The following is a 14,285-nucleotide window of genomic DNA, read 5'->3' on the forward strand; positions in this document are numbered from 1 at the left end:
TGGAGGACACGGACTTTACTAGACGACTTTACACTTAGCCTTCGGTCTTTTAGACCGCCTATTTAAATGTGACGCCCGTTTGACAGCTCTAACGGGCATATTCTTTCTACATGAAGACGTGGTGCCGAGTTCGATCCACACCGCGTTGGCGCCAATCTTCTTTTAACTCGAGCTCTCCGTCGTCTCTCCAAGATAGGTGTTGAAGAGAGCTATGTATCCCGCGGAGGAGCCTGGATTAAACTTGATCGCAAGCTTGGCAGCTCTTCGAGCTCGTCCGAGATCGCCCTGGCTCTTGCAAGCCGCGAGCATTGTCATCCAGGCCAGCGGTCCAATGTTCTCGATCTTGGTGAGGAGCTTCTCGGCCTCGTCGAGCTGCCCGGCTCGAGCCAAGAGATCCACGATGCAGCGGTAGTGCTCGCAAGTGGGAGCGATGTTGTGATCCTGGATCATCGCCAGGAAATAGCTGTAAGCTTCCTCCATGAGCCCAGCGTGGCTGCAAGCCGAGATGACGCTCACGTAAGTCACTCGGTTTGGCTCCAAGCCTTCGTGTTGCATGCTCCTCACGAGCACCAGCGTCTCGTCTACGTGACCGAGCTGAGCGTAGGCTGCGATGAGCGAGCTCCAGAGTATCACGTCTCGGACTTCCATGCCGTCGAAGGCTCGCTGAGCTTCAATCACTTTCCCGCACTTGCCATAGAGATTGACGAGGGCGATCCCGACTTCGATGGAGGAACGCAGCTGCTTCTCGGGAATGGACGCGTGAACCTGTCTGCCTTTGTCGAGAGCTCCCATCTCCGTGCAGGCATCCAGCACCGCTACGTAAGTTATGTTGTTTGGACTTAATCCCGAGGCCTCTTCCATTTCCTGGTAGAGCTCCCAGGCTTGTTTGGGATGTCCTGTGTGAGCACAAGCTCCGATCATCCCGTTCCAGCAGATGATATCCCTGTGCCTCACGTTGCCGAAAATTCTGCGAGCTTCCTCTATAGTCCCAAACTTCCCGTGCATGGCCACCAGCGCGCTTCCCAGGATTTCATGAAACTCATCCCCTCTCTCCGCGATAAAACCGTGAACGAGCTCCACTTCCTTGAGGCTGGCAGCAGCGTTGAGCGCGTGAGCCAAAGTCGCCCGGTCTGGTTCTCCGCCCTCGCAGAGCATTAGCCTAAACAGTGTCTTGGCCATGCTCGTCTGCTCGTGCTGGATGTAAGCCGATATCATCCCGTTCCAAGAGATGGTATCCCTCACCTCCATTCCCGAAAAAATCCTTTCCGAGACCTCCAAGTTCCCGCAAGCATCGTACATGCTTATGAGCGCGTTCGCGACGGAGACATCCCTCTCGAAACCGCATTGAGCTGCGGCAAAATGAAGAAAGCGAGCGTCAGTAAGCTGCGACCTCTTCGTGCAAGAGCTCAGGATCGTCATGAAAGTTACCTTAGTCGGCTTAAAGCCATGCTGGAGCATCTCGTGGAACAAGCTCACAGCTCTCTTGCAGCTCCCGTGCTGGATTAGAACCGTCATCATCGAGTTCCACGACACAACTGTGCGCTCCTCGATCGCCTGGAACGCATCGCAAGCGCCCTCGAGTCTCCCACACCTGCCATACAAGTTGATGAGAGCAATCCCAACAGCGTAGTTCAGGGTGGTCATCCCACTTTGCACCAAGCTCTGGTGGATCGACATACCTCGCTCCAGAGCTTCGATCCGAGCGCAAGCGTTGAGAACAATCCCGAGAGTGAGATGCTTTGGCGATAGCCCCTCGAGCAGCATCCGCTGGAAGAGATCCAGAACGTCGGCCTCGCAGCCCTGGTACCTGGAGCAGGCCGAGATTGCGATGCTCCAGGAGACGAGGTCTCTCAAAGGCATGCTGTAGAACACCGCCTTGGCATCGAGCAAGCTTCCGCACTTGCCATACATGCTCACCAGCGTGTTCCCGACTGCTATCTCGCAATCCACCTGGCTCTCGGCAGCACACAGATGGATCAAAGCTCCATCTCGCAGCTCCCGGGGGCTGGAGCACGCCGTGAGCGCATTGATGATGGTCACCTCGCTCGGCCTCACCCCTTCCAGCATCATCGCCTTGAACAAACGAAGCGCGACTCCCTGATGCCCGGCTTGGGCATATCCGCCGATGAGCATCGTCCACGCCACAGCTCCCCTCTCGCGGAGACGATCAAACACTGTTTTTGCGATCTCGACGCTCTCGCACTTGCAATACATGCTGAGGAGCGGGATTCCCACGCTCGGATCCCTGTCCAGCTGATCCAAGCCCGCCAAGTGTGTGTGGAAGCGCTTCCCTAGTGCAAGCCCCTTGAGCCGTCCACAGGCCTGGAGAATGCGCGCCCAATCTTGCTGCGGCAAGGAGCTCGCGCGCGCGGCATTGCGATCGAGATCATCCAGCACGGCCTGCAAATCCCGGAAATCCTCGACTGGATGCCGGAGAAGATGAATGTACTTCACGAATCCCCACGGCGCCTTCTCTCTGCGCGCGAGCATGAACCCTAAAATCTCACAGAATATTTCAGTTTATTCTAAATAATAATTGGTAAAATAAAATATCATTTTTAACTTTTAAAATTTAATTCTGTAAGTGTTGGTTAGGCTTCAAATTTATAAAGTAGTTATTTTTTGCATTTTGCAGGGCAATTTCATTTTACCTTTCTTGATTGGAAGGGTGAATATTACAATTGTCCTTCATTGTGCAAAATAAAAATTAACTTCCTAATATATAGATATTTATATAAAAATTTCTTTTAATACAATTAATTCAATCACAATGCTAGGCATTATAAATATACCCTTAGTTGATCTTGTTGTAGTCATCCATCACCACATAAATAAATGAGCATAAAATCATTTAAAGTTTCAATTTTTAAAAATCTTGAAATAGTTTTAAATTGATTTTGATAAGAAAATCCATGTTCAACACAAACAATATTCATAAGTAACAAAGAGATAATTTTCCATAATTCCATCAAATTAGAGTACATATCTATTATACAAATATCATTTTTGCTATGAGCTTCTGGAAACATTCTTTGAAAAAATTGATTTACCCTAAAAAATAAAAATGTTCCATTCTTAACTGTTTTTCACGTGTCTTTATCTCCACCATTAAACTCAAAAAAAATCTTAATTGAACATGTCACCCTTGCTCTTTTAAATATAGAAGGATTATGCAAATATCATTTTTGCATATTTGCCAAGCCATGAGCCCATGTTTTGTTAATAGATTACTTAACATAACAATTATAAATTTTGTGAGTTTTCCTTTACATTTTTCCCCATCTACAAAAGCACTATATTGGTTTAATAATATATTTGGCCATTTGTAATAGTTGTTATTCAATTCTTCCTTAATTTTTTGGATTAAATAATTTTGTAGCATTGAACATAGTTATATCTTTTCCCATTTTGGTTAGTATATTAACATATAGTTTTTGAACACACTCATTACTTAAATCTAAGCAAAAGCTCAACCTACCATCTCTTTTGCTATTTGGAATAAGAGTATAATTTAATATATATTCATGTTGTTCCCCTCTAACATCTACAAACTTAATAAATCTATCTTTAATAACCTTTACAAAATTACTAAAGTATTTCACACCAAGAGTCTCTTTTAGAAGTTTCTTTTAATACTTTTCAAGTATCATCTAAATACCTAGCAACATAATTTATCTTGAAAGATTTTATTAAAACTATTCAATTCAAGAAGTATATTAGCTAGCATATGAATAGCAAATTGCAATATATAATTTGTCAAAAGCTAGTATATCTTCATAAAAGAAAATTAAAATTCTGTAAGAAAAGTTGACATTATGATGATCATTCTCTCTAAGACTTCCTTATGAGATAACTAATGTATCATTACATCTTCCAATAGGAAATGCATGCATTTCCTAAGTTTTATCTATGAGCTAAGCAATGCACTCAAAGAAAGTGTGGAATATCCTATTTCAGATTGTTCTTCAAATATAACAAAAGCTCTATTAGTTTCAATAGCAATATATTTTCCCTCTTCAAGGTCATCTCTTTTAAAACCTTTTTGATGGTTTTATATTTACTTATAGAATCTTCATCTAACATCAATTTTAGAAAGCAAGTTTTATTTAGACTTTTTCTTCTTCTTGCATATGGAAAAAGATGTATATGATAAAATGAACTTCTAAACTTCTATTAGCATTATCATCCACCATAATAGAAAAGTAAAGACTGACTTGAATATCATGGCAAAAACCTTTCCATAACATATTTTTATGCATTTTATAAACTTTTTCCCATTCATAGCATTTATATAAGTCTCATTCTCTATAGTGAATGGTATATAGGCTAATAGGAGGGAGAAAAGAAAGATAAATCAACAGTATATAGCAAGGCAAGAGCTTCATGATTCCTTATTTAGTGAAGGACTTGAGATCAGATTAAAGGATGAAGATCTTTAACAATAGAAGAAAAAATTGATACTTCAACCAATAAAAAGAAGAAGAAAAATAAAATATTCAAAATTGAGAGGAAATTCAATTTTCCTTAAGTTTATCCTATGGTGGCAAGTAGAGGATGAAGTACAACATGTGTACTAAAAAGGATAATCTTTTTCATAAAGATGGTTCTTTGATTCTTCAAAAACCAACTTTGAAAGAGTAGAACAATTCTCAACAATATTAATTGGCTATAACTATTTGGGGTTATCTATCCCTAAGGATCAACACAAGAACAAATTAATTTCCACAATCAATCTATGAATCTAGTAGGTTTATGAGAATGCACAATAGCACATTTCCCATTTGCCCTAGACCTAATCCACATCAGCTTCATTGAATTCAAGTGGTTAGACCCAGGATATTCTTACAATATTCTTAATAATATTTGATAGAATATTATCTGTGTTACAATGTACAAGTTTGCTTTGGGAACACTAAAATACTTTTGTACCTCATTAGTGCAAAGTGAAAATTAAACATGTCCTTCAAGTAGCAAGGTAAAAGTGAAAATTGAACATGTTCTTCAAGTAACAAAGTAAATTAGAAACCAACTTCGAAATGCCAAAGTAAATATACCTTTGCAAGGCTTTGCAGGGTGTAAATTTGAGGCCTAGCGCCAGCCACTCTTTTATATTAGGGCTCTTATGATAGCTATGGTGGCCTTTTCTCCAGTTTAGTCTAATGTTTCAAATTTATGGTTGAATTGTTCCAATTACTGCTCCAATTAAAACTTCAATTAGAGTTCCAATTGGTGTTTTATCACTCCCCACCTCAGCCACTGCCACCGTTGCCACCACCATTGTGGTAAGACTTTGAGTGGTTCTTTCACCAGCCGCCATTGTCATAGGGCTTAGAGTGGTTCTTCTTTCACCAGCCGTTGCCACTGCAACCACCGGACCTCAGCAGTTGTTGACCTGGTTAACCAAGTGCATGTCCAGCATCTCCCCCAGCTCTAATCCAGCACCAAATGAATCTTTTGCTTTCCATTTTATAACTGTATCTCTGAGATAGGTGAAGATTCCCTGGAATGTGAACAGTCTTATTCTGGAAACTTGCAAGAAATGCTAAATGCATGATAATTCGTCCATCCCCACCCATGAGGTAATGCTTCCATATGCGTAAACAAAGTAGTGTCCTCATCACAGAGGACTTGGATGGATTCAGAACTGGAACAAAGTTAAGACAAGACATGCTTCGACACATCAAAGCTGTGTGACGCTGCCTGATTCCAAACAAATGAAGTGTTCTTTCCCAGCAAATTAGTAAGTGGACCTGCAGAGATTAATCTCTTGCATTGGATCCGCTCCCTTTTCTCGACAATGGAATTCATGTGTTTTGACATGCCAATGTGTACGAGAATAAATCAAAATATCATCCAAATACACACACCTTGCTGAAGATGCTTCGAAAAAAATTGTGCATAGCTGCCATGAAAGTTGCTGGGGCATTTGTCAATAAAAACAATCTTTTCATGGCCTTCTTTGATTCTTATTTGATGATATAAAGAATTGCAAGCAATCCAACAAGTCGTCTATGCACAGCAGTGGATATCGATTCTTGATATAAGAGCTCGGTAATCTACACAAAGACTCATCCCTTTTCTTAACAAAGAGAACTGGTGCACCAAAAGGGCTTTGGCTAGGTGAAGGTGGAGCTCGACTCTGCATGAGACACTCAATAAAAGGGGCTCAGAAAACAGGACTAGCACCTGGCTCTTTGTTCTATGGTGTGATCCACAATTTAGTGAGGTGGACTTGAGTCCTGAGAAATCAAGTGCATTTATAGCACAAAACACTCAGAGCCTTTTCTTACCATCTTTATTGCTTGAGTAGCAGTCATAATCTGTAGATCATGCTTGGCTTGCATTTCATACTTCTTGCCAGCAACTTTCAGTTTCCTCAGATGGCGTCACTAGCTAATAAATGGATGTAGCCATTCTTGGCCAATTATCATATCCAGATGAGTGAGCTCCATCACAACAAACGAGTCAGCTAGGTGAACTGTTTGACCTTTATCTTAGAGGAAGCAAGCCTCTAGACGTTCGGGTAATCATCTAAGCTCTCACTATATGGAGAACCTGACCTACAGATTTATGCAAGAAACCTGAGTCGATTAATACCAGCACCTGGTGGCCTTCATAGATCCCAAGATGTCATGATGATTGTGCTTGGACCACTCCTACAAACACCAGGTTTGCAGCAGGGCACTTACCACGTTGCTTATAATCTTCCTTTTTAATTTCCTCAGATTTTGGTGCTTCAACTTAATTCAGTTGTGCCTTTGTTGTTTTCATAGGAATGGTGTCCAGCTTCCCCACAGCTGTAGCAACTTGCCTTCATTTCTATAACTTGCTTTTTGAGCATTTGGAAAGGAGACCCTTGGGCATGCCCATGACACAGCGACAAGCAAGGTAGCAAAGGAAGGCTCTATCTTTGACATCTAGCTGCATTTGTGACGCTTGTACTGTGATGCTCCACTGGGACTTGGATTGGAGTCTTCATGAGTGGCTACTATGAAACTGTTTGATATGGGAGAGATTTACAGTCTACCTGGGTTTGATGGCAGCAACATCCATGTGTTTATGGAAAGGTTTATAGATGTTAGTTGACTAGACATGCTAGCTGTTATCTCCACCTACACAGAAAGGAGAAGAGTTTTATCAACTGCTATTGAGAAGTATATTATGGAGACTGCACCTGCTACAGATTGGTTTATGGAGTTTGCATGAAGGATGATCACTGAAACAGGCTGGGAACTTGGAGTCTATCACTTTCTGAGGGATGATGTGGTTTTGCTGTGGAACGATCCTGAGACAGCAATCTTTAGAGAAGATTTGATATTTACTTACTATCTCTCAGGTAAGACAGTAAGAATTACATGATATCGTGATAACTTTTTCAGGTGCCAGACATGTGATTGTACCAGGATGGAGGAGAGGCATGACTCTTGTAGACTGTGGTTTTGCAACTCTTCTTGAGAGTAGTGATGGAGTGGAACCTTTTGCCCCAATAGTTCCATATATAAGAGGGGTCACCAATAATGAAGCTCAAGCTCCCGGTTTGCTAGTTACAATAGGAGACATATGAACTTTAAAACTGAGAGGGGTGTCAGTGGTGCTGGTTAAAGAGATTGGGAATGTGGAACAACTAAATGAGTGTTAGTGAAGACTGGTATTTCATTGGTTGAATAAGGTCATTTTGTGAAACAGGACCAGATGTGATATTTTTCCTATGGAATGGTAAGCTAAACAAGATTATGCTTGTGTTTGTATAGATCAAAATGGGAAGTGACCTTGAAGCAACTCAAGCATTTGCAATGCTATACATCATAAAGCTGGGCAAGAAAGTGAATTCAGAAGGCTCTCACAAACTCAAAGATTGATGTTCCACTACGTACATAAAGCTGGTTGTGACAATAAGGAATGCCTACGAGTGAGAAAGCTAGCCTTTGGAGAAGGTAGAGTGAACATTTAAAAGGAAAACATTTGAAAGAAAAAGTAAGGGTAAGTTTTGAAAATTATGTGTTATTTAAACTTTCTGTGGTCTGTTCTATAGGTTCCACCTTTATTAGCTATTTGGGCCAATGAAAGGCTACATGGTATTATGAACACAGAATTACTAGAAGCTATAGAAAAATTCGAGAAAAAATGGAATAAATTACACTTGTTCTTAATAAGCTGCAATAATGAACATACAATAGAAACTCTTGGTTCATCAGTTGCAATAGAAATTTGCTATATAATCTTGAGAAAGCTTTTGGTAGTAGATGTATTGTGGTACCATATGTCACAGAGTACACTTATGGGACGTTTTATGAACATATTTAGACAACCATCTGTATACGGAATTAACTTCAAGATATATGTATATATAACACTTATAAGTGTTTGAGAAAAGAGTATTGGAAGTGTCTTTGAAACAAGAGTATTGACAGAGCTGTTTGGATTGGTTGAAACACATATAAAGAGTCATGATGAAGTTAGTTTCGCATATGGATAGTTGTCTAAATGTGTTCATAAAACATTCTATAAGTGTATTCTATAGCATCTGGTGCCAAAACCACAATCTACAAAAGTTATCCCTCTCCTCCTCACATATCCAGCACCTGAAAAAGTAAAAGTAAAAATCAAAATATCATGTTGTCATACCTGAGAGATAGTAAGTAAATATCAGATCTTCTATAAAGCTTGCCGTCTCAGGATTGTTCCACAGCAAAACCACATCATCCCTCAGAGAGGGATGGACTCCAAGTTCCCACCTGTTTCAGTGATCATCCTTCATGCAAACTCCATGAACCAATCTGCAGCAAGTGCAGTCTCCATAATATACTTCTCAATAGCAGTTGATAAAACTCTTCCTGTGTAGGTGGAGATAACAGCTAGCATGTCTAGTCGACTAACATCTTGTAAACCTTTTCATAAACGCTTGGATGTTGCTGCCATCAAACCCAGGTAGACTGTAAATCTCTCCCATATCAAACGGTTTCATAGTTCCAGAAAGAAGATTCTCCCAAACCGTCAACAAGCTCTTTCCTGTACCTGAACCAAATAGGGGACTTCACAGCACACCATATGACTTGAGCACAAGGACGACTGTCCTTCCTGAGGAGTTCGGCCTGATATGAAGCAGCCCTTCATGCATTGTAATAATGACTGAGCTTCTAGCACGGCAGTTGATGACGTGTTTCTGAGACTGGTTGAGGAGTTGCTTGGTTTGGTCCGTGAAGTCCATCAAGTGCCTCTTTCGTTAATTACTTCATGCGGCATAGAAAAGCTGGTAAAAGAGGATGCCACAGTTGGGTACTCCAGCTGAAAAAAACGCAGTCTCGTGGAACAAGCCCTGGCTTACACTCTTTCAATAATTTAAGCCAAGTGAGCCGTGCAACCCCCACCCCACACAGCACCACTGGATGCTCTGGGGTAATATTTCTTTCTCCTCCTAGAAAACTGTTTTCCATCCAGTTGGCCACTCTGTGAATATCTTTTGATCCTCCTCCAAACCCAACCATGGCACAGTCACCTGTGAAAAACAAACTGAACCTGGTGCTGGCGAGTTCAATCAGCATTCGTGTTTTACCTTATAACTAGGTGCTAAGATCACAGTAACCTGCTGACTTGACAACCTTCCTGCAAATCTTTTGTCCAACTCTACAAGTCCACTTCCAACACCTTCCCACAAAATGCATGGTCTACCATCAAGCGTGCACACGAGCAGAAGGGAACCTTGCCTTGTAACCTGACTCGTCTACTGCTAACTGTGCTATTGCCGGCCGTTTTGAGAGAGATATAAGCGTCACACCGACGTGTAATGTCTGTTTCTGTAAACAATAAAATCAGTGAAAAAAATTCCCAAGAAACCAGTTACAACGCCACGTCATAGCCACCAAAAGACAAATGCGCTTGCAGCAGTGCAGTAAAGAATAACAAGCATCTCCATGGCTAAGACACATCTTCTGTTTACACAAACTCGTCACACAACCAGCTTAAGCCAACAGGGACAGAACCTACAGCCATAGCCAATGGCCAGAAGGCAAAACAACAAGTGAGACCACAGAGCGAAGGAAACAATACAAACAAAACAAAACCCTCAAGCAAGATCAAACTCGTCAACACGTAGTTCCCAAATGTAGCGCACCACATCAGGCAAACCACCAGTTACAACGGCCAGGCCATAGCCAGATCACCAGGTATAGAGACGCACGGCACACAGTCACGACCACAGCCAGAAGACAAAGACAGCATTAATAGAACGCAATGGAAGCAGATGGCCATGAATTTAATTACAACCACAGGCCAGACACAAGCACCCAAGCACCAAATCCAACAGCGAAGCAAGACCTTGAAACATCCGCCGATTTCATGGAGGAATTACGAAGAACGAGTGCAACTTATTCCGTTTTTATTTGAACTTTTCTATAGCTTCTAGTAATTCTGTGTTCACAATACCACGTATCCTTTCATTGGCCCAAATAGCTGACAAAGGTGGAACCTACACAACAGACCACAAAAAAGTTTAAATAACACACAACTTTCAAAACTTACCCCTGCTTCTTCTTCCGAACATTTTCCTTTTAAACGCTCACTCTGCCTTGCCCGCATTCCTGCTCGTGAGCATTCCTTTGTTGTCATAACCAACCTTATGTACCCAGTGGAACACCACTCTTTGAGTTTGTGAGAGCCTTCTGCATTCACTTTCTTGTCCAGCTTCATGATGTCCAGCGTCGCAAATGCTTGAGTTGCTCCAAGGTCACTTCCCGTTTTGATTTGTACAAACACAGGCATAATCTTGTTCAGCTTACCATTCCACAGGAAAAACATCGCATCTGGTCCTGCTTCACAAAATTGCCCTATCCAACCATATGTTGCAAACGAAACACTAGTCTCCACTGACTTGAGCCACTCGTTCAGCTGTTCTGCATTTTCAATCACTGTAACAGCTCCCTCTGATGCCCCTCTCTGTTTTAAAAGCTCATATGTCTCCTTGTATGTGGTGTGTGTTTCAACCAATCCGAGCACCTCTGCCGGTACCTTCTTCTCAAAGGCACGTCCAAGCTCCCAACATACATATGTCTCGAAGTTGATTACACGCTGTCTAAATGCGTTCAGAAAGTATCCCATGTGCATACCCTGTGACATGTGGTGCCACAGTGCATCTACCACCAAAGGCTCTCGCAAGATTACATACCGAATCTCTGTTGTAACTGACAAACGACGAGTCTCTATTGTAACTGGCAAACCAGGAGCTTGAGCTTCATTATCGGTGACCCCTCTGATATATGGAACTATTGGGGCAAAAGGTTCTGCTCCATCGCTGCTCTCAAGGAGAGTTGCGAAACCACAGTCTACAAGAGTCATGGCCCTCCTCCGTCCTGGTACAATCACATGTCCGGCACCTGAAAAAGTAAATGTAAATATCACAATATCATGTAATTCTTGCTGTCTTACCTGAGAGATAGTAAGTAAATATCAGATCTTCTATAAAGTTTGCCGTCTCAGGATCGTTGCACAGCAAAACCGCATCATCCCTCAGAGAGCGATAGACTCCAAGTTCCCGGCCTGTTTTAGTGATCATCCTTCGTGCAAACTCCATGAACCAATCTGCAGTAGGTGCAGTCTCCATAATATACTGCTCAATAGCGGTTGATAAAATTCTTCTTCTTCCTGTGTAGGTGGAGATAACAGCTAGCATGTCTAGTCGACTAACATCTATAAACCTTTCCATAAACGCTTGGATGTTGCTGCCATCAAACCCAGGTAGACTGTAAATCTCTCGCACATCAAACGGTTTCATAGTTCCAGAAAGAAGATCCTCCCGAACCGTCAACATGCTCTTTCCTGTACCTGAAACAAACAGGGGACTTTGCAGCACACCATATGACTTGAGCGCAAGGACGATGGGATTCAACAGCGACTGCCCTTCCTGAGGAGTTCGGCCTGATATGAAGCGCCCCTTCATGCACTGTAATAATGACTGCGCTTCGTCTAGCACTACTGTGGCATCCCCCCAACCCACCTCTTTTACCAGCTTTTCTATGCTGCTAGTGAAGTAAATAACAAAAGTGGGCACTTGATGGACGTCACGAACCAAACCAAGCAACACCTCAAGCAGTCCCAGAAACACGTCATCAACTGCCGGATACTCCAGCTGAAAAAACGCCCAGTCTCGTGGAACAAGCCCTGGCTTACACTCTTTCAATAATTTGAAAAAACTGAGACGTGCAAGGATTAAGGCCCCCACGCCACACAGCACCACTGGATGCTCTGGGGTAATATTTCTTTCTCCTCTCGGAAAACTGTTTTCCATCCAGTTGGCCACTCTGTGAATATCTTTTGATCCTCCTCCAAACCCAACCATGGGACGGTCACCTGTGAAAAACAAACTGAACCTGGTGCTAGCGAGTTCAATCAGCATTCTTGTTTTCCCTGATCCACTAGGTGCTAAGACCACAGTAACCTGCTGACTTGACAACCTTCCTGCAAATCTTGTGTCCAACTCTACGAGTCCACTTCCAACACCTTCCCACAAAATGCATGGTCTACCACCAAGTGAGTACACGAGTGTCCGAGCAGAAGGGAACCTTGCTTTGTAACCTGACTCGTCTACTGCTAACTGTTTTATTGCCTCCCGTTTGAAAGAGATATAAGTGTCACACCGGCGTGTTATTTCTGTTTCTGTAAACAATAAAATAAGTGAAACCTTGAAACCTCCGCCGATTTCAAATGCCAAAAACTGGACAACAAATGGGAATTCTGACATGGATGCATGTGCAAGGGAACAAAGGGCTTTCGCAATTGCTTACCGATTCCATGGGGCACTGCAACATTCAGAACAAAACAAAGTTAGTATTAGATCTGGAAGAAAAAACTATCAATAGAAAACATGGCCAACCATAGCCACACTTCCAGCAACCCAAAATAAAAGCGACCTCAGGCAAAATCCTTAACCATGACCGAAAGCAGCCATATCCACAACACACAGCAAAACGCCCCAAATCGAGGGGGATGACTTACCATTACTTCTGAGGAGAAGGAGTTTTTCCTCCCGCAGCTGCACTTTCTCATTCCACAGCTGCTCTTCCTTCTTCCGCAGCTGCTCTTTCTCATTCCGCCAATATTCCGCCAGAGATTGATTGCCACTCTGAAGGGCAGAGAGAAAAGATTCCCCAGCCGCTTGGATCTGCGGCTCAAGAAGCCCGATTTGAGCCTCCACCTTAGCCAATTCCTCGTCCATTTTGCTAGCTGAAACCCTATCAGTGGTGCCCTAGAATCGTCAAGGACAACTTAATTTATAATCAAGAGAGACAAAAAGAGAAAACTCAACCGGCTTCTATTTTACAGTTTTGTACGAAACTATTTCTGCTCATCCCTCTGACATCCACCAAAGTGGAGAACGTGGCAGCCGATCGCCAACGTTGCTGAGTTTGGAACGAAGTATGGAGGAAGCATTGCTCTCACGGTTGGAATCGCCGGCACCGGACTTGTGCTGGCCTCCAAGGCCTAAACATCCCAAAAGCGAAGAACAAGAAAGATCATATCAATTTAAAGCCATAAAGAACTGGTTGAATGATCCACTAATTTAGGGTTTTTAGGTTTCTTTGATGTTTTGTGAGGTAGTTTTTGCTTTCTTCAAAGTGTTAGACCAAGAGGCTTTCTTCACATGGTATCAGAGGTATAGGTTAGAATTTTTGGCATGAGTAGGGCCTTAGATGATAGGATAGGATGGTATCATTTTCATCTTCTAGAGAAATGGAGTAACAAATTTCCTTGCCTGGAAAGAACATACACAATTCTGGTTTATAAGGTGGCCCATGGTATCTGGAACAAGAAAATGCCCACTGCATTGTGGGGCCGTCCCTAACCCATAAATTTTATGGGTTAGGGGTGAAATTGTTTTCACATTGAATACTTAGTTAACTAAGAGTTTTTTTAAGAGTAGGGTTTCCACACCTAAACTCTTAAAAAAACTCTAAGTTAGGGTTCAACAAAATTTCTATGTAAAATTTAAGGGTCCTCCCCAGGACCCTTAAATTTATATTCTCTCTCTTCTGCATGCAATTGCCTACCACATCAGCTATGTGCCTCAACTTGACGCCCTAACTTTGGGCAAGAGCAGCTATGACCATGGTGTGAGGAGCAGGGCATTTTGGGCTCCAACACTTCTTCAAGTTCTAATTAGCAGCAACAACAGATATTCTCTATTCTCTCTTTTTGCATTCATGCACATCATTTAGGTTCAATAAGTTCAACAACAAGATAAAGAAAAAACCCTTTCTTCAATAGCTCTTTCTTTACTAACTCCTTTTGCAACT

At 42.4% G+C, this 14,285-nt stretch overlaps 2 protein-coding genes across 2 annotated transcripts; both read right to left on the reverse strand.

Annotated features, from left to right (window-relative positions):
- Positions 1–162: 162 nt before the first annotated feature.
- Positions 163–2,490, reverse strand: LOC112341391 (pentatricopeptide repeat-containing protein At2g34400-like). The gene has a single exon (XM_024661395.1). It carries the CDS (start codon positions 2,488–2,490, stop codon positions 163–165), a length of 2,328 nt encoding a protein of 775 aa, XP_024517163.1.
- A 7,868-nt stretch (positions 2,491–10,358) lies between these two features.
- On the reverse strand, positions 10,359–13,222 carry LOC9629750. The gene is made up of 5 exons (XM_024661468.1): positions 12,988–13,222; positions 12,777–12,791; positions 11,422–12,648; positions 10,519–11,369; positions 10,359–10,465 (listed from the first exon to the last, which is right to left on the reverse strand). The coding sequence occupies exons 1-5, from the start codon at positions 13,205–13,207 to the stop codon at positions 10,376–10,378; spliced, it is 2,403 nt and encodes an 800-aa protein (XP_024517236.1). The 5' UTR covers positions 13,208–13,222; the 3' UTR covers positions 10,359–10,375.
- Between the last annotated feature and the right edge of the window lie 1,063 nt (positions 13,223–14,285).

This window comes from Selaginella moellendorffii, unplaced genomic scaffold (genome assembly GCF_000143415.4).
Source record: "Selaginella moellendorffii unplaced genomic scaffold, v1.0 SELMOscaffold_82, whole genome shotgun sequence".
Classification (NCBI taxonomy): Eukaryota; Viridiplantae; Streptophyta; class Lycopodiopsida; order Selaginellales; family Selaginellaceae; genus Selaginella; species Selaginella moellendorffii.

Excerpts from the sequence above, each read along its gene's own strand:
- LOC112341391 (XM_024661395.1), bottom strand. The coding sequence starts at position 2,490 with ATGCTCGCGCGCAGAGAGAAGGCGCCGTGGGGATTCGTGAAGTACATT.
- LOC9629750 (XM_024661468.1), bottom strand. The coding sequence starts at position 13,207 with ATGGACGAGGAATTGGCTAAGGTGGAGGCTCAAATCGGGCTTCTTGAG. Across the intron at positions 11,370-11,421 it reads ATTTACTTACTATCTCTCAG|GTGCCGGACATGTGATTGTA; the intron begins GTAAGACAGCAA and ends TTACTTTTTCAG. Across the intron at positions 10,466-10,518 it reads GTTCGGAAGAAGAAGCAGGG|GTTCCACCTTTGTCAGCTAT; the intron begins GTAAGTTTTGAA and ends TCTGTTGTGTAG.